The 25,170-nt window shown below is 48.5% G+C and overlaps 1 protein-coding gene across 1 annotated transcript; it reads left to right on the top strand.

The window, feature by feature from the left end:
- The first annotated feature begins 517 nt into the window (after positions 1-517).
- Positions 518-13,995, top strand: BCAT2 (branched chain amino acid transaminase 2). Its single transcript, XM_055552504.1, has 11 exons — positions 518-769; positions 4,265-4,339; positions 4,660-4,863; positions 8,878-8,988; positions 9,086-9,205; positions 9,353-9,516; positions 11,900-12,042; positions 12,207-12,292; positions 12,473-12,613; positions 12,713-12,787; positions 13,580-13,995. The coding sequence occupies exons 1-11, from the start codon at positions 746-748 to the stop codon at positions 13,616-13,618; spliced, it is 1,182 nt and encodes a 393-aa protein (XP_055408479.1). The 5' UTR covers positions 518-745; the 3' UTR covers positions 13,619-13,995.
- The last annotated feature ends 11,175 nt before the right edge of the window (positions 13,996-25,170 follow it).

Here is a 25,170-nt window from a genome sequence, read left to right as displayed (position 1 = left end):
AGAGGCTGCTCACTGAGGCTCATTGATGAACTGGCGGCTGCTGCTGCTGCTGCTGCTGCGTCGCTTCAGTCGTGTCCCACTCTGTGCGACCCCAGAGACGGAAGCCCACCAGGAACTGAACAATTTCAGGCGTCCCTGATGAAAAGGGCTGGAAGGAGGCATGGTGAACTCTTTTGTGTTTATCTCTTTAAAAAGTTACCAAGAGTACACGTATATCTTCTGGTTGGAAAGGAAACCTATATTCAAACAGGGAAGTATCCGGACAGAGTAAAGATCTCCCTTCATCCCTATCTGCCTCCCTCTTCAGAGTCCTTTCCCTTCAAAAGTGTATTTTTACATAACATCTGCGCCCACCGACCTTAATTGCGTGGTTTTTCTTTTCACCAAGAATCGCGATATGTGAAGATTTCTGCTCCCCACCCCTCCCTTCTTTTCCCTTTAGCTCTCCACCACGGTACTGTACCTATTAAAATGCATTTCTGAAAACCGCTGAATGCACACTCTAGCGTCGGGGCTGGAAGGAGGATGTGTTTCAAGTTACTCCCTTCTGCTCGCGGGGTCTAGCGCATGCGCTCTGCGGTAGGGCCCTGCTCCCCGCTGGCGCCCTGCAACTGGGAAGGCCAGGCCCGCCTGGGGTGCTAGGCTGACAAACCATCCCACTGCCGGGGGCGTGAGCGGGGCGGGGCCGGAACGTCTTTATCCCGGGCCGCGCCCTGGGCGGGCACAGATACCAGCCACACAGACCATGGCTGCAGCGGCATTGAAGCAGGTGGGTTCGCGGCCCAGTGCCGGGGTCTGGGGAGCTCTTAGGGGAGGCGCACTTCCGGGACCACTCGCCGGTGGCCCATCCGGTGGGGCGCAGGTACTCCCGCACTCAGGTTCCGCTGCAGGAAGCCAAGGAGGAGGGGGCCCCTTAGAAAGGAGCACGAGGCTTTAATGGGGATGAAGGGAGAGAAGTAATCGGTGGGAAGGGGGACCCAGATGGGACTTCTAGGGATGGATATATGGAAGAGGAGACGGCAATGGGAGAAGCATGGGACTGGGGTGACGGGATGGATTAGGAGGGAAGGGAGACTTTGGGGGTGCCAGAATAAGATTCCCAGACCCTCTAGGTGTGGGAGCAGGATGAAGGCAGAGTTCAGTTTCAGGTCTGGACTGGTACTAGGACCCAAAGCCCTATTTTCTTGGCACTAAAGATAGAGGTAGAATGTTGTGTCCCGGAAACCCCTTATCTGAAACTCTGCGCCAGGGTTGAAAATAGAGTTAATACCTCATTGTCAGCGACAGAGATTCTCCTGCTGTGAATGGGACCCTCCATTCTTACTGATACATGTCAACAGGCAGAGCTTCGGAGAGCCTGTGATTTGAGAGAACAGGGTTTCTCAGTGAGGAAGGAAACAATAACAACTCGAAGAAGGGAGTCTTTATAACCCTTGACAGCTGCAGCTTAACGTTGGGAAAAATGGTTCCTGTTAACTTTGTACCTGACTTTATATGGGACTCTTAGCTTGATGGATAGCAGGACAGATGTTTCCTTTCTGAGTTGAGACGGAGACCAGCCTGGGCTGTGTCTGGGACAATCTTGACTTTACGATGACACTCCTGGGCCGTGGTGGTAGGACAGCCTTGGGCTGTGAGTGCTGGGGTCAGTGGAGATTCCATCATATTATAGAGCTTTGCTCTGTGCATACGCCACCCCAACTCCAACTATTTCTCATTTCCTAATTCAGCCCCAGAGCTTTTTACAACTCTAGGTCCCTAAAGCTCAGGGATCATCTGAGATCTCCTTGGGGCCCAATCCCCCAATGGTTTGGGGTATCAGGTGGTGGAGCATCTTCCCTGAGGGGAGGTGAGACCCCTGCCCCCAGAAAAATATCCTGGGAGGGTGAAGGCAGCTTCTCCCAGTGTGACAGTGTCTCTATGGCCAGTACAGATTTATAATCTCCTGGAAACAGTGCCCAGCACCTTTTCTCTGCCTTGTGGGTGTGTTTTCCTGCTCCTCTCTGTCTCTCCTGGATATCTCTGTCTCCAAGCATCGCTGAGGCAGTTTCTCTCCAGGTGTTGGCATCACTCTGTCTCTGCTAGTCTCTCCTCATTTCCCTAGGCCTCCCTTTCACTTTGTGCTGTCCCCCAATGTTGGGTCTTGATCTATTACTCTCCTTTCTCCTGTTCTCTCTTATGGCTTCAGTTCATCTTGCCTTCAGTATTTTTTTTTCCCTTGATTTCTCCAGGCTTTACCATGCTTGAATTTCCCTCCCTCGTGTGTCTTGTCTCAGTCTCTATATATATGGTGGTGGTGGTGGTGGTTTAGTCACTAAGTTGTGTCAAACTCTTGCAACCCCATGGACTGTAGCCTGCCAGGCTTCTCTGTCCAAGGGATGTCCCAGACAAGAATACTGGAGTGGGTTGCCATTTCCTCCTCCAGGGGATTTCCCCCTCTCTCTGTATGAAAGTGAAAGTGTTAGTTGCTCAATCCTGTCTGATTCTTTTTAACCCCCTGGACTGTAGCCCTCCAGGCTCCTCTGTCCATGGGATTCTCCAGGCAAGAATACTGGAGTGGGTTGCCATTCCCTTCTCCTGGGGATCTTCTCGACTCAGGGATTGAGCCCAGGTCTCCTGTATTGACAGGCAGATTCTTTATTGCTGAGCCCCTCTATGATCATATCTAATTTGACTTCTCTTGGCCTTGGATTCCTATTCCTTAATGTCCATGTCTTTTACTTCCTTGTCTCTTATTTTTTCTCATTCTTCTTCTCTACTTTTTTCCTTTCTGCCTTCCTCTGAGGGCTGCTTTCCTGTCCACCTGCTGCCTGCCTCCGCCCTGCCAGTTGGTGTTATCTCTATGCCGGGGGTGTCTTGTCCCCCTCCTGGCCAGTAACCCGGCCCTGGCTTGGGCAAGCCACAGAGCGCCACCTAGAGGCCATCCCAGGACCCACACTCCAATCATCCCAGTAGCCCTCCAGCGCTCATAATATCCAGGACCACTCCTCAGACTTCATGGCCTAGACTTTAGGACATTCCAAACCCACAGCCCCCGTCTCCCCATGACTCACCTACTGACCAGTGACTTCGGCCATTCACATCTGTTCTCAGTTCCCTCAGCTCACAGGGCAGGAGCAGGCTAGGCTGTTCTGTCTGCCAAACCTCATCACAGCTGCCTTCCCACCGGGCTGAGGAAAGAGGTATCGCGAGGTCAGAGACTGTGTGGGAGAGGCCATCCTGCTAGACACAGACAGACCTTCTCTCCCCCGCTGGCCTCGGGCCGGACCACAGGGGAAGCGTTCATCCGAGCAGTGTCTCTCGATGACTGGGGTGGTCCCCGAGTGTATGTGGCTGCCCCTCAGTTCCCTACAGCCCTGGGAACCACAGGGAATTGGAATTGCTGGTGTCCAGGGTGTGGGACTCGGAGAAGGCAATGGCACCCCACGGAGGAGCCTGGAAGGCTGCAGTCCATGGGGTCGCTGAGGGTCGGTCGGACATGACTGACTTTTCACTTTCATACATTGGAGTGTTCTTGCCTGGAGAATCCCAGGGACGGGGGAGCCTGGTGGGCTGCCGTCTATGTGGTCGCACAGAGTTCGGACACGACTGAAGTGACTTAGCAGCAGCAGTAGCAGGGTGTGGGACTGGGGCCTCAAGTAAGCTGAGCCCAGTTGATCTAATACCCCCAAAGGGAAGGACTTGCAATTCTGGGTCTGAGGGCGGAGGGGGCTGGGGGTCTGGATCCTGAGGTGGGGGCCTGGAATCCGGGGTCTGTAATAGGAAGGGCTGGGGCCCTGGGTCCTGGGTCCTGGGGGAGCATGACCTATGGGCCCTCCACTTTTCTAACTCTTTTCAGGATTTGAGTTCCCCCGGGGAGGCCTTCACTTACCTGCACACCTTCTCTTGTCGTCCTCTGTCTGATCTGGGCTCAGGCTCCCTGAGGCTCCCCAGGGCCAAAGTTCCCTGCGGTAGGAGGCGCCTGTATTTGACTTTGCCCCAGCTTGGAGGAAGGGATGGGAGCCGATTCAGCTCTTTATTGAGATGGCCCTTGTGGGGGCAGGGAGCAGACTTGGCCTCCTTGGGGATCTCCTGCTCCATGCTGATCAGGACAGGGGAAGGGACCTGGCCAGGGCCGTGTGCTCTGTCTGGAAGCACTGGGCCTGGGACAGAGCATGCCCGAGAACATCCCCAGTGCAGATTGTGGAAAAGATGGGTGCCAGGACCCCCTGCACTCTCTGTCTCCTGGTCTCATCACCTTTCTTACTTCTGTCCCCACCCTCAGATTTGGATCCCCAGATTTCTCCCTGTTCCTTGGTTTCTGTGTGGTTCCAGAAGATATGCCTCATCCAGCTTCAAGGTGACAGTGGGGATTAGGGTTTGGATCTCAAGGAAGAGGGGCTGGGGGCCTGGACCAGTGGGTCTGAGGGAGGCAAGGGCTGGGAGCTAGCTTTAGGCATCTCCAAAAGATCCAGGGTCCGAAGGTGAAGGTGGGTGGCAATGGGTTAGCCTAATTGCTTGCCATCAGGCTGTGGGAAAGAGATGAAACTGCATGTCCCGGGAGCCTCTGGGACTACAGATCCTTCTTCTCTCTGGTTCTCAGCCCCAGGGGTTCCTGGGAGTTGTAGTTTTTCAGATTGGAAGCTGTGGTCAGACTCCAGGACGCCTGTCTTTTCTCAGGCTGCTGACCTGCAGCTGGAAATGACACAGGAGCCTCATAAGAAACCTGACCCCAGCCAGCCCCTGCTGTTCGGGAAGACATTCACCGACCACATGCTGATGGTGGAATGGAACCAGGAGAAGGGCTGGGGCCAGCCCCGAATCCAGCCCTTCCAGAACCTCACGCTGCACCCGGCCTGCTCCGCTCTGCACTACTCCCTGCAGGTGGCAGGGCGACTGCCCTTCCTCCCCTTCCTCTCCCTGCATCTCTTCCATCTTGCTGAGTCTCTTGCTGGGTCTACCTCCCTGGGTTTGCTTTTTGTGTGTTTCTCATTTCCACGCACTCCTCATCCATTTTTCTCAGGCTTGTCATGTTCCAAGTCCCATATTTATTGGGTGATGCCGGGTCCCCAGAGATGAGCAGACCCAGTTCCTTCACTTGAAAACCCCCACACTTTGGTGCCCACCCAGGGGCATCTGGACTCTGATGGAGGCAGCTGAGGTATTGTGGGAGGCCAGAAGAGGAATGCCCACCCTACCTCTGATTCAACCGAAAGTGGGGTCTTTCCTGGCAAAGAGGGGAGCTGAGGCTTTTTGTGGGAGAGGCGACATCAGTATAAAGACACAGTCCAAAGAAGAGCCTGGTATATTTGGGAGGGAAGCATGGGGTTGGAGGCTACGGGGAGGCTGAGGATGCCATCAGAACCCCAGAGGAGCTGGGACCTTGTCAAGGGCACTGGGAGCCCCGAGGGCTCTGAGCAGGCACAGAGCAGGTAGAGTAAGACCCTTCTCAGGCCATGTAAAGGATGAGCTGAGGTCAGAGCCAGGGGGATCACCAGGAGGGGATGGGGCAGAGAGATTCAGGGATACTAGGGATTGACTGGCTGGGCTAGAGAAGGGCAGGGAGGGCTGAGGACTGTGCCCAGTGGTTTAGCCGGGTGACCATGTAGACCACGGGACCATGCCGATATGGGGACATAGGAGGAGGAGGATTGGCTTTGTGGGACTTGGTGAGGGCCCACGAGGAGAGAGATGCAGGAGACATTTGACCCAGTTTCCAGCTTCAAGCTATGGCTGAAAGCAAAGTCTTTTCCAAAGAAGCTTTACTTGTTGCAAAATTTTGGAGGGACACACTGCAGTTGTAGCTGGTTGGCACTTTGACTGATTTTTGTCCCTTACGGAGTCGTTCTCCAACATTAGGCATGTTCCACCCGCCCCCCCCCACCTTTTTTTTTTCCTCTTTCTTTTCTTTTCAGAATTTTGATGGTTTTTCTTCCCACCTACTCTGGACATTTGATTCAAATGGATCAGTTCTGTGCAGAGGAGACCCAGCATGGGGAACAGATACAAAGGATGGATGGTCAGGACGTGTCTACAGAGCCCCGCCCCCAGGAAGGTGGCTTTTGGAGATCACCATTTATTTGGCTCTCCTTTCAGCCCAGCATGACAGGATGTCCTCCAACAGTACTTTTGGAGGACAAAAGTACTTTTGGGGACCCAGTACTTTTTCTTTAGTAGAGTGAGTGAAGATGAAGGGGTTGAGCATCCAAAAAAACATGTCTTTCATGATAGCTCTTACATAGGGCTCCCCAAGTGGCACAGTGGTAAAGAATCCGCCTGCCAATGCAGGAGACGCAAGAGATGCGGGTTCGATCCCTGGGTTGGGAAGATCTCCTGGAGGAGAAAATGGCAACCCACTCCAGTATTCTTGCCTGGAGAATCCCATGAACAGAGGAGGCTGATGGGCTACAGTCCGTGGGATCACAGAGTCGGACACGACCGAGTGACGAACACTTTCGTTTTTCCTTCTTTTAATGTAGCCTAGAGATTCTTGGGCAGCCCTTGAAGAGCTTTGTCCTCCTTTTCTGCTGCTGTGTAGTATTCCATCCTAAAAATGCCTCCTTTAGGCGATCACCTGTTGCTGGACACTTAGGTTGTTCCCAGTCTTGCGCTATTATAAACAGCACTGCAATAAACCAGCAAACACTTCACTTCCCTTAAGAGCAAATGTATCTCTCCTTTCAATTTCTGGAACTGTTGGCTCAAAGGCTGTATGTGCTTGTGATTGCTGACAGATGTTGAGTCATCAATATCTTCTGTGACCGATGTTGTGACAGAGCTGTGTCAATTTCCACACTTACCAGCCAGACCTGTTTTCCCTGTGCCCGGGATGACCCTTGTCACACTTTTAGATGTCTTGTAACCTCCTAAGTGCTTTTAAAGGTACTTCAAGGTAATTTTAATTTGCCTTTTCCCCCCGATTATGAATGGAGTTGACCATCTTTTCACAATGGAAGAGCCATTTTTAGTTCCTTCCTGTGAACTGTCCATTTTCTTGGCTGATTTTTCTATTAGAGTGGGTTTCTGTATTTATTTGTAGGAGTACTTTGTGTATTAAAGATAAGTCATTTGTGATGTGAGTCGAAAGTTTCTACCCAGTTTATTTTGATTTTTATGCAGTCTTTTCTTTTTGATTTCTGTGATTTGTCATATTTAGAACACCAGCCCCAATTCAAAATATAAAATGGTCCTTTTGTGTTTTCCTTTATTGCTTATAGAAGAAATTTCATTTAAACCTGAAAATTTTCCTGATGTGAGGTATGAGGTAGCTGCTGTTGCTGCTGCTAAGTCGCTTCAGTCGTGTCCGATTCTGTGCGACCCCATAGACAGTAGCCCACCAGGCTCCGCCGTCCCTGGGATTCTCCAGGCAAGAACACTGGAGTGGGTTGCCATTTCCTTCTCCAATGCATGAAAGTGAAAAGTGAAAGTGAAGTCGCTCAGTCGTGTCCGACTCTTAGCGACCCTATGGACTGCAGCCTACCAGGCTCCTCCGTCCATGGGATTTTCCAGGCAAGAGTACTGGAGTGGGGTGCCACTGCCTTCTCCGGTATGAGGTAGGGATCCAACTTAATTTTTTTCCCCCCAGAAATGGATATTTGGTTGTTCAGCACCATTTAACTGAATTGATCATGTTTTGTACAATTTTTACTGAAATACAGTTGGGTTACAATATTGTAGTGGTCTCAGGTATACAGCAAAGTGATTCAGCTATACGATAATCCACTTTCTAGTCTCTCGCATTGTTTGATCTGTCAGTTCATTTGTCAATGTCACTTCAAGTGTTGTAGATTCATAATCTGTTTTCATATGTGATAAGGCAGCTTACCACTCTTACCTCTTGCCCTTATTTTTACATTTTTTCCCAAAATACTCCAATTATTTTTATTTTGCATTCTTCATTCATTCATTTATTCATCCAGTCAACAGAAACCTACTATGCACCAAGAAGTTACCTGGGGTTGGTGGGAGTAGGAGGGTGGTTCTTTAGTGATTTCTTTATTTATGTATTTGTTGATGAACATTTAAATTGCTTCCTTATCTTGGTTATTGTAAATAGCACTGCTATGAACACAGGGGTGCAGGCATCTTTTTGAATTAGTTCTGTCTGATATATGCCCACAAGTGGGGTTGTTGAATCATACAGCAACTCTATTTGTTTTTTGTTTTTTTTTAGGAACCTCCATACTGTATTCCATAATGGTTGCACCAATTTATATTCCCACCAACAGTGTAGGAGGGGTCCCTTTCTCTACACCTTCTCCAGCATTGGTTATTTGTAGACATTTGAATGATGGCCATACTGACCTATGAAGTGGTACCTCTCTGTAGTTTTCATTTGTATTTTTCTAATAATTAGCGATATTGAGCATCTTGTCCCTATTGGCCATCTGGGTGGACATTGTATGATTTCATCCATGGCTATTCAAGTATTTCTCTAAAACACAAAGGCTATTTAAAAAGATAACTTCTGGGAATTCCCTGGTGGTCCAGTGGTTATGACTTTGAGCTCTCACTGCCAAATGACCTAGGTTCAATCCCTAGTCGGGGGACTAAGATCCCACAAAGCATGTGGTGTGGCCAGATAAACAAACAGGTAACTTTCATGTCATCTTCATTCCTGAGAAATGGTCCCAGTAACATGGAAAGGGTTTAAAAAAGCATGTTCCTTGCTTTGGGTCTCTCTGTTCTGCTTTCTCTGGCTTCTGTCCTTTGCTGTCTCCTCTCCTGGTCTGTCTGGATCTTTCCTCTCTCTCCTCCTCTCTGTGCTCAGCGGGTTAATCTCTTCCCTGCTCACTGTATTTTTCTGTGTCTGTATCCCTGTGTATCAGCCTGTGTCTCTCCCTGGCTGGGTAAGCTGTCTCCCTGAACCCTGACCTCCTGCCCTGCCTGTCTCTGCAGCTCTTTGAAGGCATGAAGGCATTCAAAGGCAGGGACCAGCGCGTGCGCCTCTTCCGACCTTGGCTCAACATGGAACGGATGCTGCGCTCGGCCCTCCGCCTCTGCCTACCGGTGAGGGGCCCCCGGCCGCCCGAGGAGGGTGGGGCAGGGGGGCATGGGCGGGGGCCAGGGTCAAGAGGGTCCCCTGACTCATCTTCATCCTGCCCAGAGTTTCGACAAAATTGAGTTGCTGGAGTGCATCCGCCGGCTGGTGGAAGTGGACCAGGACTGGGTCCCTGGCAGCACAGGCAGTAGCCTCTACGTTCGGCCCGTGTTGATCGGGAACGAGGTGGGCCGGCTCTGGGGGCTGGGGAGCCACACTTGGGGGGCGGGTTGCCTTCCTGAAGGAGAAGGGCCGGGGACCTAGGCTTGGGTCAGGGAAGGGGCTAGGGGCCTGGATTCCTGGGTCCCTGATGCCCCCTTCTGCCCATCACAGCCCTCGCTAGGTGTCGGCCACCCTACTCGAGCCCTCCTGTTCGTCATTCTCAGCCCTGTGGGCTCCTACTTCCCTGGAGATGCCTTGAAACCTGTCTCCCTCCTGGCAGATCCATCATTCATCCGGGCCTGGGTGGGTGGGGTCGGCAACTACAAGCTGGGAGGGTAAGTAGTCCCTTGCCCACCCCCAGGTCTGGTGCACTGGGCGTCAGAGACACAGGGTGTGTCTTTGGATGTCCAATGGAGAAACTCAGATTGGCCCCCAGGGAAGTCTCTAGAAATGAATTTACACTTAGCTCACTGGTCTCTCCTCCAGGTAGCCTCCCCTGAAAACCCAACCTTCCTCAGCTCCCATAATGCCCAGGGGCTCTGGCATCCACCACCCTGCCTGTGGACTTCCTGTGGATTTATCTGTCTTGCCAAGGGCATCAGCTCAGCAGGGCAAGGAGGGTTAGGATGGGGATAAGGCAGAGGGTGGGCTTAGGATGTGTTGGGACAGCAAGTGTGGCCCCAGCTGGGAGTTCATTCAGGTCCTTTCAAAACATATCTCGTTGAAGTTTCCTGATGGTCAATGTGAACTTCTCGATGTTCAAGCTGGTTTTAGAAAAGGCAGTGGAACCAGAGATCAAATTGCCAACATCCACTGGATCATGGAAAAAGCAAGAGAGTTCCAGAAAAACATCTATTTCTGCTTTATTGGCTATGCCAAAGCCTTTGACTGTGTGGATCACAATAAACTGTGGAAAATTCTGAACAAGATGGGAATACCAGACCACCTGACCTGCCTCTTGACAAACCTATATGCAGGTCAGGAAGAAACAGAACTGGACATGAAACAACAGGCTGGTTCCAAATAGGAAAAGGAGTACGTCAAGGCTGTATATTGTCACCCTGCTTATTTAACTTATATGCAGAGTACATCATGAGAAATGCTGGGCTGGAATGAAGCAGAAGCTGGAATCAAGATTGCTGGGAGAAATATCAATAACTGCAGATATGCAGATGACACCACCCTTATGGCAGAAAGCAAAGAACTAAAGAGCCTCTTGATGAATGTGAAAGAGGAGAGTGAAAAAGTTGGCTTAAAGTTCAACATTCAGAAAACTAAGATCATGTCATCTGGTCCCATCACTTCATGGCAAATAGATGGGGAAACAGTGGCAGACTTTATTTTCTTGGGCTCCAAAATCACTGCAGATTGTGATTGCAGCCATGAAATTAAAAGACGCTTGCTCCTTGGTAGGAAAGTTATGACCAGCCTAGATAGCATATTAAAAAAGCAGAGACATTACTTTGCCAACAAAGGTCAGTCTAGTCAAGGCTATGGTTTTTCCACTAGTCATGTATGGATGTGAGAGCTGGACTATAAAGAAAACTGAGTGCCGAAGAATTGATGCTTTTGAACTGTGGTGTTGGAGAAGACTCTTGAGGGTCCCTTGGACTGCAAGGAGATCCAACCAGTCCATCCTAAAGGAGATCAGTCCTGAGTGTTCCTTGGAAGGACTGATGTTGAAGCTGAAACTTCAATTCTTTGGCCACCTGATGCAAAGAGCTGACTCATTTGAAAAGACCCTGATGCTGGGAAAGATTGAAGGCGGGAGAAGAAGGGGAAGACAGAGGATGAAATGGTTGGATGGCATCACCGACTCAATGGACATGAGTTTGAGTAAGCTCCAGGGGTTGGTGATGGACACAGAGACCTGGCGTGGTGCAGTCCATGGGGTCGCAAAGAGTCAGATACGACTGAACAACTGAACTGAACTGAACTGAACCCCTATGTTGGGTGAAGCTGGGGACACAGATGAGTCTGATCTGGGCCCTGCCCTCCATGGGCTCCCAGGCTGGTGGGAGCCCAAGTATCCAGGACAGCACGTGCTCTGATGGAAATGACCAGAACATGGGAAAGTCTTCACAAAGGAGGTCCGATGGGTAGGGTGGAGATGGTTTCCTGAATACAAAAGTGGTGTGTATGTGAGTCGTCCAGTCATGTCTGACTCTTCACGACCCCATGGACTGTGGCTCGCCAGGCTCCTCCATCTGTGGAATTCTCTAGGCAAGAATACTGAAGTGGGTGGATTTCAAATCCTGGGAACACACCAGTGGAGGCAGTGGGGAGGGGCAGAGTCACCGAAGTTGTCAGAGAAGAAAAATAAGTCTGGCGTTTGCAAAAGGCTTAACAGGTAGTCCCAGACCAGGCCCAGCCCTGAACACTGGACTGAAGGGCTGGGATCTTGTCCTAGAGGCAGTGGGGAGCCCTGAGAGGCTTGTGAGCAGACGAGGTGCGAGGTCAGGTCTGGGTGAGAGACAGTGAGTGTTAAATCAGGGCAAAACGGGAAAGCATCGAGGTGGCCAGTTGATCGCGAGAGCCCAGAGGAGGCTTGAAACCCAGCCTGGAGGTTCAGTAAGCCTCTCAGAGGAGATGACGTCACAGCTGTTTGTGAGTGGGGCGGGAGCAGGATGAGCGCTGGTCTGGAAAGACTCACATCGGGCCACGTCGGGGGAAGGCTGGGGGTCCCTTGACCTGGTCCACCATGTTGCTGTCCGCCAGGAATTACGGGCCCACCGTGTTAGTGCAGCAGGAGGCACAAAAGAAGGGCTGCGAGCAGGTCCTCTGGCTGTATGGGCCTGATCACGAGCTCACGGAGGTGGGCACCATGAACATCTTCGTCTTCTGGACCTATGAGGACGGGGGTGAGCCCACCCATGACCAACCCCAGGCTGGGCGGAAGTGGGCGGGAGCAGAAATTCTTAGTGGCTGCAGGTTTTGGGGCTTGGCTGTGAGTGGGGTGGCTCCTAAGAGGATGGGATGGTGTGAGGTTACACGCCCCCTCCCCCTTCTCTTCCACCTGACCCAGTGCTGGAACTGGTGACCCCCCCACTGGACGGCATCATCCTACCTGGAATAGTCCGACAGAGTCTGCTGGACTTGGCCCGGACCTGGGTGAGGGCATGCTGTCTTTGGGTGGCCAGAGTGATGGGGTACTGCTGTGTTGCAGGACTGGAGTATTGGGGGTGGTGGAGGGGACTGGGCACAATGGCATGTCTCTTTTTCACCATCCACACAGAGTGGGGAGCAGAGCAGCCCCCCGGGCTCAGAGGTTATTTGTGTCTCGCCCCGCAGGGTGAATTCCGAGTGGTAGAGCGTAAGATCACCATGAAGGAGTTCCTGCGGGCGCTGGAGGATGGCCGGGTCCGAGAAGTCTTCGGTTCAGGCACCGCTTGCCAGGTCTGCCCCGTGCACCAAATCCTGTACCAAGGCAAGGTGAGGAAGGGCCAGCTTGGAGCGTGAGGAAGGGCCGGCTTGGACCGTCAGGGAGAAGAAGGGGGTGGGGGCCCGTCCTTACCACCCTTTCTTCCCCAGCATTTCCACATTCCCACCATGGAAAACGGGCCCCAGCTCATTCTCCGCTTCCACAAGGAACTGAAGGCGATCCAGGTGAGGTGCACCAGCTGGGAGCTGGGCTGGATGCTTGGTTGCCCAAGAGAAGTTCACATCCCACTAGCCTCTGAACTGAGGCTTCCCTTCCCCCACCATAGTCCCACCAGCTGAAAATGGCTCCTTCCATTGGCCTCTGGGCCTCCGATTGAGTTTGCTTTCCTCAAGGCCCTGTGGCCTAGAACACTTCTTGGGACTAAATGGTGCTTCTCTGTGAGCCTCGGGAGCCCTGGCTTGAGAAATTCCCTTCCCATGAGCCTCCGGGACCTGAAGCCAACCTTCTGGCCACTGAGTTCCAAGTCCCAGAGATCCCCAGGAGCCCTGGGCTATTCCGCTGGCTTGAGAAATCTTGCTCCTACCAGCCTCTGCACTCTGCTCCGACTCTGTGGCCTAAGAACGTTTCCTATCATAAGCCCCTGGAGGTACTTTCATACGTCTGAACCGAGCTATCTGGCCTTTCCTGGCACTGGAACTGGAGCTCCTTTTCTGTGAGTTTCTGTAAATTCCAGAGTATCTGGACCGAGAACTACACCTCCTGCCTATCCAGGTTTTCTCAGCTGAAGAACTTTTTCCCCGAGCCTTCAGGGCCTTACAAGAACTCCTCTTCGCAGAACTACAACTCCTTTGGGCCTCTGCGCCACCTTTGCCACGTTCGGTGGGCTTCCGGGAAGTGGCCTCATTTCCCATGAGGCCCTGGGGCGTAACTTTGCCGGCACTCAGGCTAGGATGCCCCAGGGCCTGCTGGGAGTTGTAGTGTGGTTTCCTCTCACCTCAGCCTGTGTTATTCTATAGTACGGATCAAAAGCCCATGAATGGATGCTCCCGGTGTAATGCTCTGGGCTACGCTGGACCACTCTACGGACCACCGACCTGTAGCATCCAGCCCCCTTTGGACCTTCACCTCCGTACCAATGACTCACCTGAAGTGCAATATGAAGTAAAAGACGGGGGAGCTCGGACGCCTGGATCTCCGGTGCCCCCATGTTACACTCCCAAAGCCATAAGGGCCTGACCCAGGCGACTTGGCCCCTAGCCCCGCTATTCAGGCCTTGGGGACCTGTACTCCCCGCTGCTCCGTGTTGTGGGTCAGGGATACACTTTGACCCCAAATCTGCATCTCCGTTTTCAGGCCAGATCTCCCGGTGCTACAGTTGATTTTTTTTTTTTTCCCTAGCTGCGATTTTGAAATAAAATGCCAAAGAACAAGACATTAAGTTTCATCTTCAATGAAGCAATTCAGCGGTTCTAGCGTCTTAACCAGGAACCCACATGTTCAACCCATTTCATTTTCAAGGGCCCAGCAATCCAAACCCTCAGAGTCCTGATGGTTTCTCAGATGGGGAGATTTTTCCACTTGTCACAAATTGAGCTTAACATCGTCCCTCCCTAAGAAGGGACCCGCATCCCCATCTTGCAGGACAGCCCCACTGTACACTCCAGTCACTCTGCCAGACCCTTCTGCACTGTACTTCTACCCCCAAAAGCCTCTGAGTCCCCAGCCCTGTCCTCTTTCCCCAGACTCTGTCTTCTTGGCTTCAGCTCAGATCTTTCTCCTGCCTAGACCCTTGTCCTGGCTTCCAGTTTGACCTGGAAAGGGTCTTCCTACACTCAGAGCTGCCCCTGCAGGGCCAGGCATAACTGGCTACAGATCTGGATTCTGGATTATAACTTTCTTCTGTTATCTGATCAGTGTGTAACCTGGGGTATGCCTGAGCTCTGATCCTGGGGGAGACCCTGTGGGACTAGTGGGTAGACTCCGTTTGTGGCCTGTCCAGCAGCCATCAGCTTTGGTACCAGGATTCTGATCTGTTGAGACAGCAGGCAACCATTGCCACACCCCCCTCATTCTCTTTTTCAATGGTTGTTCAAGGGAAGGCCATGGGCCAAGGGGATACAAGAGGAAATTTGCCTGGAGGCCTCTGGGAAAGCTGTCCTTCCTAAATTAAACATTCCAGAAGGGCTACGTCTGCTTTTCTTTCCTCTGTTTTGGCTTAGTTACAAGTGTGATGCTTGGAGCTGCTGCAGCCATTTCATGGCCAAGAGTGCCAGGCCTACTCTGAATATAACAGAGCACAAAGAAAGATCCTGGCTCCTCCAAACGGGAAGCCTCTGATTTCTGGATTGTTTTGTTTAAAAAAAAAAAAAAGAACAAAAAGCCATTTAAGTCACTTTTTTCAGATGGTTTATCTTTTGTTATTTGCAATTGTATTATGTGTGTGTGTGTGTGTGTGTGAGAGAGAGAGAGACTTACAGTCAAAAACTTCTTTGCTTTCCTGGATTTTCTGTTGGCCAGAGCTGATCACATCAGGAAGAATTCCTGATTCTAGTAGCCAGGTCCCAAATGAAGACCTAGGCCAGATTTTTATCTTAGATTTGAATCCTGAGGGAATGATCAGGAAAGGGTAAGTAGCTGTCGCTTAAAAAAAAAAAAACCCAAAAAACTCAGAATTATGCTTTATTTGGTGGACAAAACTGAGGACTTAAGCCAAAGACATGGCATCTCATATAGTGAGAGATGCTTCAAAGAAGCAAAGAGTGGGGGAGCCAGGATATATAGGAGTTTTTGCAATGAAGACTAGGTAGTCAAAACATCAAGAGGTTACTGTGAAATATGGTGGTCCAGTGGCTAAGACTCTGTGCTCTCAGTGCGGGGGCCCCGGGTTCCATCCCTGATCAGGGAACTAGATCCTGCATGCCACAATGAAGATTGAAAATCCTGTGTGCCACAACTAAGACCCAGCACAGTCAAATAAATAGATAAAAATAAAATTTAAAAAACAGATTGTGTGTGTGCTCAGTTATGTCCAACTCTTTGTGACCCCATAGACTGTAGCCCGCCAGGCTCCTCCATCCATGGGCTTTCCCAGGCAAGAATACCAGAGTGGGTTGCCACTTTCTTCTCCAGGGGATCTTCCTGACCCAGGGATCGAACCCAAGTCTCCTGCCTCTCCTGCATTGGCAGGCAGATTCTTTCCTACTGAGCCGACCCACCTGGGAAGCCAAAAACAGAGATGACTGTCAATTAAAGAAAACCAAATACCTCAAGTTAAGGAATTTAGCCCTTTTCTGTGTATGGTAAGATGCAAGAGTCTGCTCCCTGAAATCATTCCTTTGCTATGCTCCTTAGCTGTCCAGGGTCAGTGTCTTATTCTTGTCCATCTTTGGTCTCTGAGTGCACCGCTGGGGAAAAGGGCGGCTGTAGCAGCTGACCGTTTGATGGCAGGCATTCTGTTTCTACCCTGAGTTCCCTCAGGGCTCACTGTCAGGGGGACTGTGATGTGCTGACTTGGTGGCTGCCACATCCTTTGTTTATGAGGTGGCAGGCAACATTTACCCAGCTTCCCAGCTGGCGCTGGTGGCAAAGAACCCACATGCCAATGCAGGAGACATAAGAGACCTGGGTTCAATCCCTGGGTCAGGAAGATCCCCTAGAGGAGGGCATGGCCACTCCAGTGTTCTTGCCTGGAGAATTCCATGGACAGAGGAGCCTGGCAGGATACAGTCCATGGGGTCGCAGTGAGTCGGACACGACTGAGTGACAGCAGGCACGCATGTTTTGTTATCTTCTTTAGCCATTATTAGGAGATAAGGCAGAAGCCCGCTCAATATTTTTTCCTTATTTCTCTGACCAGGGAACAAACCTGTGCGCCTTGGAGTGGAAGGGCAGAGTCTTAACCTCTGGACCACAGCTGTGTGTGTGTGTGTGCACACGTGTGTGTCTGACTGATTGCCATTTCCTTCTCCAGGGGATCTTCCCAATCAGGGATCAAACCTGTGTCTCTTGCGTCTCCTGCATTGGCAGGAGGGTCGTTTACCACTGATACCTATGCTTCCCTGATAGCTCAGTTGGTAAAGAATCTTCCTGCAATACAGGAGACCCTGGTTTGATACCTGGGTCGGGAAGATCCCCTGGAGAAGGGATAGGCTACCCACTCCAGTATTCTGGCCTACAGAGTCCATGGGGTTGCAAAGAGTCGGACACGACTGAGCGACTCCGTTTTCACTTTCCTTTACCACCAGTGCCACCTGGGAAGTTCCTCAACTCACTTTTTGAAAGTCACTTGAAGCTGTAGCATCTGAGAATAAACAGCGATATGTTTGACATGCCATAGGCTAAGGATTGTTATCTTTAAATGAATATTTAAAGATATTATAAATCTTTAATATTTATAATTAAATATTAAAGATTTTAATATTTAAAAATATTAAAATATATGAATATTTTGTTCACCTGTCATAATGTCTAATTCTATAAATATTAATAGATGTAACCCATATGAACTAAAACTCTTAACGGTTCTCAGTGATTTTTAAAAGTGCAAAGTGGCCTCAGGTCCAAAAAGTTTGAGAAATGCTGTCCACGGACAATGCCTGACTCTCAGCAAGCTGATGTGACCATTGGTTAAATAACAACATAAACAACAAATCTGATCCAGTTGCAGTTTATCACAGAAAAGAACTTTGTTTCTTGTTTTGCATTCGTAGACGTTTTCAGAGCCTTTTCTGTCTGAGACAGACAGACATTCTGTAGGAAGATTCCAGTAGGCTTACTTGGCATTATTGCTTCATTTGATCACTTTTCACAGTGAGTAAGACACTCAGGTTGCAAATGAGAATTATTAGAGCACATACATTCACGTTTCAGATACCCTTCATGCTTTGCCTAATTAAAAATCAACTTAAAAAAAAATTCTCTAATAGCTGTGTGATGGGCTTCCCGGGTGGCTCAGTGGTAAAGAATCTGGCTGCCAAACATGAGACTTGGGTTTGATTTCTGCGTCAGGAAGATCCCCTGGAGTAGGAAATGGCAACCAAACTCCAATATTCTTGCCTGGAGACTTCCACAGACAGAAGAGCCTGGTGGGCTACAGTCCATGCGGTCCCCAAAAAAGTCGTCAGATATGACTTAGGGACTAAATAGTTACAACAACAAAGCTGCGTGATGTTGGGGAAGTGAGTGCACCTCTCTGAGCCTCAGTTTTCTCGTTTCAAAAATGCAGATCGTAGTACCTACTTACTAAGGCCATGTAGTTGCTGTTGTTCAGTCACTAAGTCGTGTCTGGCTCTTTTGAGATCCAAGAGACTGTAGCCCGCCAGGCTCCTCCTCTTTGGAAAAGACCCCGATGCTGGGAAAGATTGAGGGCAGAAGGAGAAGAGTGTCACAGAGGATAAGATGGTTGGATGACATCACTGATGCGAAGGACAAGAACTTGGGCAAATCCCGGGAGATGGTAAGGGTCAGGGAAACCTGGCCGCCACAGTCCTGGGGTCACAGAATCGACACGACTTGGTGACTGACCGACAACAAAAACAATGTTTAGGGGACTGTAGATCTTAATGGCTTAAAAAAATATGTGTGTGTGTGTGTTCAAAATATTATGTCATCTTCATGCTTAAGGATGTTCTTATACACTAAGTGGAAAGAGCAAAATGGGAATTTTCATTTAGTTTATTCAGAATTCTGAAAAGTTCACCAAAACTCCTTGGATTAATATCTAATAAAGCCATTTTGAACTTCCCTGGTGGTCCAGTGGTTAAGGGTCCATGCTTCCACTGCAGCGGGTGCAGCTTCCATCCTGGTTGGGGAGATAAGATCCTACATGCTGTGTGGTGTGGCCAAAAAGAAAAAAGAAAACATTTTGTAAGTTAGCCTGTCTGCAGCTATAAATCATGATCAGTTTCACTAATCATGTTCAACAATCATACTTTTGTATACAAATATTTTCATTGGCTTCTAAAAAACAATAAGTGCAAAAAATCAGATTTAGTCTAACTGTGAATGCTAAACTCTAGTTCTAAGTGATGAAAAGATCAGAGAAATTTATAAACATCACTTATGTTCTATGTAGGAATATCCAGTAATATATAAAAATCGTGATATAAATAAATAAACAAGACAAAATAATGAAGAATAAGATTAAACTGAGGAAAAGAAAAACTGTATTGAAAGTAAATGTCAGTTAACCATCATTGAGCGATCCGGCCTCAGGCGCCGCAGGAGGTGCCTCTGGCGCCATCTGGCGGCCAATTGTGGGATAAAGTCTCAAAGGCGGAAGGAAGAGCAGAGAGAGTCCAAACAAAATTTCCGCAGTTTCCAATGTGATTGGTTAAAAACAATTTTATTGCATTATAAAAATTTACAAACATCTGGAGGGACACTGTTTGAGAAGGCTCCTTTTCGGAGATGTATAGGAAACAGTGGTTTGGGATGGGAAGGGAAGGATTGAGAGTTTATACATTACACATATGATGATTAGACAACAAGGCCTTATTGTATAGCACAGGGAACTAAACTCACGATCCTGTAATAAACCATAATGCAAAAGAACATGAAAAGCATGTATATATGTGTGTAACCAAATCACTGTTCTGTACGGCAGAAATTCACACAACACTGTAAATCAACTCTAATAAAATTAACAGCAACAACAAAAAAGAAACACTGGCTTGGGTATTTAAGAAGAACTGTCAGCAAACATCTTACTAAATGGTGAAAGACTGAACGTCTTTCTTCTAAGATCAGGACAAGAAATGATGCTGCCTTTGCATCTTTCACTCAAAAATGTAGCTGAAGTTCTATTCAGAGCAGTTAAGCTAGAAAAAAATGAAAGGCAGTTAAGTTTGAAAGTTGTAAGGTTATCTTTATTTGCAGATAACATGATCTTATACATAGAAAATGCTAAAGGGGACGCCCCTGGTGAGTCTCTGGTTAAGATTGCCCCAACAACAACAGCTAAAGAATCCACACTAAAAACCTATTATGAGTGTACTATAGCCTGCCAGACTCCTCTGTCAATGGAATTTTCCAAGCAAGAATACTGGAGTGTGTTGTTATTTCCTACTCCAGGGTATCTTCCCAACCCAGGGATCGAACCAGCATCTCTTGCATCTGCTGCATTGGCAGGCAGTTTCTTTACCTTTGCACCACATAATGGGAAGATGTCCTGAATTCATGGATTGGAAGGCAGTATTATTAAGATGGCAATACCGAGCCTTCCCTGGTAGCCCAGTGATCAAGGCTCCTTGCTTCAAATGCAGGGATGAAGGTTCCATCCCTGGTCAAGGAATTAACATCCCACCTGCTGCATGGCATGAGACAAAAAAAAAAAAAGTCCCCAAAGCAATAACGCAATCTAGGGACCCAATATAATCTCTATCAAAATACCAAAATAAGATGAAACAAAAGCCCAGTCCTTATTTGCAGAATGGAAGAGGTGACTCTAAACTTCATAGGGAATCACAAGGGACCCCACATACCAAAACAATCTTGGAAATAAACACGGTTAGAGGATTCACACATCTCGATCTCAAAGCTGACTACAAAGCCACAGTAATCAGAACAATATGGTGCTGCCATAAAGACATAGAAATCAAGGGAGTAGATGCAGAGTCCAGAAATAAACCTATCCATCAATGGCCAGTTGATTTTTGATAAGGGAGCCAAGTCCATTCAATGGCAGAAAGAGTTGTCTCTTCAACAAACAGTGCTGGGACAGCCAGATACCCCCTTGAAAAAGTCTGAAGTTGTACCCTTACATCATAGCATATACAATCTTTAAATCATCAAAATCCTAAATGTAAGAACTAAAACTAGAAAACTCTTAGAAGAAAATACTGGGCTAAATCGTCATGACTTGATTGGCGATGAGTTCTTAGGACACCAAAAGCACAGGCAACAGAAGAAGAAAATAGGAAAACTGGACTTCATCAAAATGAAAGATTTTGTGCATCATCACGCTATCAAGAGAATGAAAAAACCCACAGAATGGGAAAAGTATTTGCAAATCATAAAAGTGGTAAGGTCTAGATTCAGACTCTACCAAAACTCCTACAAGCCCCCTGTCCCCAGCAGGGCTCCTACAACTTGACAGAAAGACAATCCAAAATAAAGATGGGCACACCTGGAGAAGGAAATGGCAATGCACTCCAGCATTCTTGCCCGGAGAATCCCCAAGGACAGAGGAGCCTGGCAGGCTGCAGTCCGTGGGGTCACAGAGTCAGACACAACTGAGCAGGCACGGGCGCATCATGTTACATAAAAATGGGGAAGTGTCGCTAGTTAGAGATGCTGGGATACAGGATGTACGGATTCCAGCAACTAGGATGCTGGCATACAGGTCCTCTGGTTCCTACACACAGCATTCTGTCCTGGACTGTTGTACTGAATGTGTTGTGTAATGATGAATCCTTAATTAGCAACAAGCAGTTCTTAAAAAAATTTTTTTAATTCATTTATTTATTTTGTCTGTGCTGAGTCTTTGTTGCTGCACGTGGGGTTTTCTCAAGTTGCAGCGAGCAGGGGCTACTCTCTAGTTTCCGTGCCCCAGCTTCTCATTGCTGTGGCTTCTCTTGTTTTGGAACACAAGTTCTAGGCCACACGGGCTTCAGTAGTTGCAGCTACTGGACTCTAGAGCACAGGCTCAATAGTTGTTCAGTTCAGTTCAGTTTAGTTCAGTCGCTCAGTCCTGTCCGACTCTTTGCAACCCCACAGACTGCACCACGCCAGGCCTCCCTGTCCATCACCAACTCCCGGAGTTTACTCAAACTCATGTCCATTGAGTCGGTGATGCCATCCAACCATCTCATCCTTTGTCGTCCCCTTCTCCTCCCGCCTTCAATCTTTCCCAGCATCGGTGTCTTTTCAAATGAGTCAGCTCTTTACATCAGGGGGCAAAGTATTGGAGTTTCAGCTTCAGCATCAGTCCTTCCAATAGTTGTTATATATGTTTATATATTAGTAAGCATTCTGGGGAGAAGGCAATGGCGACCCACTCCAGTACTCTTGTCTGGAAAATCCCACGGACGGAGGAGTCTGGTAGGCTGCTGTCCATGGGGTCGCTAAGAGTCGGATACTGAGCGTCTTCATTTTCACTTTTCACTTTCATGCATTGGAGAAGGAAATGACAACCCACTCCAGTGTTCTTGCCTGGAGAATCCCAGGGACGGGAGAGCCTCATGGGCTGCCGTCTATGGGGTAGCACAGAGTCGGACACGACTGAAGCGACTTAGCAGCAGCAGCAGCAAGCATTTTGGAGTAGGAAATGGCAACCCACTCCATTTCCCACTGGAGAATCCCATGGACAGAGAAGCCTGGTGTGCCGCAGTCTATGGGGTCGCAGAGTCAGACACGACTGAGCGACTGAACAACAGCGAGGTTGAGCCCAGAGCCAGGAGCGAGTTGGGAGCAGAAAATCTTGACCGTTAGTAAACGGGAACAGGCGCCCTCTGGCGGCCGCGTGGAGGAATCGACAGAGGGCGGTGAGGGCGGTAGCCGGAAGCGTCCCTTGAGAAAGACGGTGAAGAGTCCGGGGGACTGCGGAGACTGCAGGACCAGGGTGGTAACTGCGGGAGGGGCCAGAAGTGATCGGATCAGGGTGCCAGTCGAAGATCAGACCATCAGGATTTCCCAAAGTGTTGATTCACACCCCTACCGGCCACGTGTGGGTGGAGAAAGGGAAGTAAAATAGGACTTGCTCAGCTCAACATTGTTTTATGAGATTTTTTTTTTCATGCTGTGTTGTTAGTTGGCTCATTGAAAACTTCAACTTGCTGCGTGTTGGCAACTATTAACACAGTATTTACGTGATAATTATAACAGTTTACATTGCATTTACATTGTATTAGGTATTATAAGTAAGTAATCTCATAGCAAACACCCTCTTCCAACAACACAAGAGAAGACTCTACAATGGACATCACCAGATAGTCAACACCGAAATCAGATTGATTATGTTCTTTGCAGCCAAAGATGGAGAAGCTCTATACAGTCAACAAAAACAAGACCCAGAGCTGACTGTGGCTAAGATCATGAACTCCTTATTACCAAATTCAGACTTAAATTGAAGAAAGTAGGGAAAACCACTAGACCATTCAGGTATGACCTAAATCAAGTCCCTTATGATTATACAGTGGAAGTGAGAAATAGATTTAAGGGCCTAGATCTGATAGATAGAGTGCCTGATGAACTATGGAATGAGTTCCTGACATTGTACAGGAGACAGGGATCAAGACCATCCCCATGGAAAAGAAATGCAAAAAAGCAAAATGGCCGTCTGGGGAGGCCTTACAAGTGCTGTGAAAAGAAGAGAAGCGAAAAGCAAAGGAGAAAAGGAAAGATATAAGCATCTGAATGCAGAGTTCCAAAGAATAGCAAGAAGAGATAAGAAAGCCTTCCTCAGCGATCAATGCAAAGAAATAGAGGAAAACAACAGAATGGGAAAGACTAGCGATCTCTTCAAGAAAATTAGAGATACAAAGGGAACATTTCATGCAAAGATGGGGTCGATAAAGGACAGAAATGGTATGGACCTAACAGAAGCAGAAGATATTAAGAAGAGGTGGCAAGAATACACAGAAGAACTATACAAAACAGATCTTCATGACCCAGATAATCGCGATGGTGTGATCACTGACCTAGAGCCAGACATCCTGGAATGTGAAGTCAAGTGGGCCTTAGAAAGCATCACTACGAACAAAGCTAGTGGAGGTGATGGAATTCCAGTTGAGCTATTTCAAATCCTGAAAGATGATGCTGTCAAAGTGCTGCACTCAATATGCCAGCAAATTTGGAAAACTCAGCAGTGGCCACAGGACTGGAAAAGGTCAGTTTTCATTCCAATCGCAAAGAAAGGCAATGCCAAAGAATGCTCAAACTACCGCACAATTGCAGTCATCTCACATGCTAGTAAAGTAATGCTCAAAATTCTCCAAGCCAGGCTTCAGCAATATGTGAACCGTGAACTTCCAGATGTTCAAGCTGGTTTTAGAAAAGGCAGAGGAACCAGAGACCAAATTGCCAACATCCACTGGATCAGGGAAAAAGCAAGAGAGTTCCAGAAAAACATCTGTTTCTGCTTTATTGACTATGCCAAAGCCTTTGACCTTGTGGATCACAATAAACTGTAGAAAATTCTGAAAGAGATGGGAATACCAGACCACCTGACCTGCCTCTTGAGAAACCTGTATGCAGGTCAGGAAGCAACAGTTAGAACTGGACATGGAACAACAGACTGGTTCCAAATAGGGAAAGGAGTACGTCAAGGCTGTATACTGTCACCCTGCTTATTTAACTTATATGCAGAGTACATCATGAGAAACACTGGGCTGGAAGAAGCACAAGCTGGAATCAAGATTACCGGGAGAAATATCAATAACCTCAGATATGCAGATGACACCACCCTTATGGCAGAAAGTGAAGAGGAACTAAAAAGCCTCTGATGAAAGTGGAAGAGGAAAGTGAAAAAGTTGGCTTAAAGCTCAACATTCAGAAAACGAAGATCATGGCATCTGGTCCCATCACTTCATGGGAAATAGATGGGGAAACAGTGGAAACAGTGTCAGACTTTCTTTTTTTGGGCTCCAAAATCACTGCAGATGGTGACTGAAGCCATGAAATTAAAAGACACTTACTCCTTGGAAGGAAAGTCATGACCAACCTAGATAGCATATTCAAAAGCAGAGACATTACTTTGCCAACAAAGGTTCGTCTAGTCAAGGGTATGGTTTTTCCAGTGGTCATGTATGGATGTGAGAGTTGGACTGTGAAGAAGGCTGAGCGCTGAAGAATTGATGCTTTTGAACTGTGGTGTTGGAGAAGACTCTTAAGAGTCCCTTGGACTGCAAGGAGATCCAACAAGTCCATTCTGAAGGAGATCAGCCCTGGGATTTCTTTGGAAGGAATGATGCTAAAGCTGAAACTCCAATACTTTGGCCACCTCATGCGAAGAGTTGACTCATTGGAAAAGACCCTGATGCTGGGAGGGATTGGGGGCATGAGGAGAAGGGGACGACAGAGGATGAGATGGGTGGATGGCATCACTGACTCGATGGATGTGAGTCTGAGTGAACTCCGGGGGTTGGTGATGGACAGGGAGGCCTGGCGTGCTTCGATTAATAGAGTCGCAAAGAGTCGGACATGACTGAGCGACTGAACTGAATCTAGAGAGGATTTCAAGTAATATGGGAGGTTTCAGTCACTGTGGAAAACAGTATCGAGGTTTGTCAAAAATTACAAATAGAACTATCCAAGGTTCCACACCTGGGTATATCCCCCACCACCACACACACACACACACACAAAGCCCCACTAAGTGGAAAAGATGCATGCACCCTGATGTACATAGCAGCATTTTTTTTTTTTTACAATAACCAAGATATGGAAGACAGAGGATGAGATGCTTGGAATGGCATCACCAACTCAAAAACCATGAATTTGAGCAAGCTCAGGGAGTTGGTGGTGGGCAATGAAGCCTGGCGTGCTGCAGTCCATAGATGTCGGGAGCCGGCATATTGCATATTGAGTGCATATTGCATATTGAGTGCAGCACTTTCCACAGCATCATCTTTCAGGATCTGGAATAGCTCAACTGGAATTCTATCACTGC

Source organism: Bubalus kerabau, chromosome 17 (genome assembly GCF_029407905.1).
Source record: "Bubalus kerabau isolate K-KA32 ecotype Philippines breed swamp buffalo chromosome 17, PCC_UOA_SB_1v2, whole genome shotgun sequence".
NCBI classification, from domain to species: domain Eukaryota; kingdom Metazoa; phylum Chordata; class Mammalia; order Artiodactyla; family Bovidae; genus Bubalus; species Bubalus kerabau.
This window is presented reverse-complemented; position numbering and strand designations above follow the sequence as displayed.

What these genes read in the sequence shown, in the direction of transcription:
- BCAT2 (XM_055552504.1), top strand. Translation starts at nt 746, where the DNA reads ATGGCTGCAGCGGCATTGAAGCAG. An exon ending in CCGTGTTGATCGGGAACGAG is followed by an intron (nt 9,206 to 9,352) that starts GTGGGCCGGCTC and finishes TGCCCATCACAG; the next exon opens with CCCTCGCTAGGTGTCGGCCA. An exon ending in AGGAACTGAAGGCGATCCAG is followed by an intron (nt 12,788 to 13,579) that starts GTGAGGTGCACC and finishes GTTATTCTATAG; the next exon opens with TACGGATCAAAAGCCCATGA.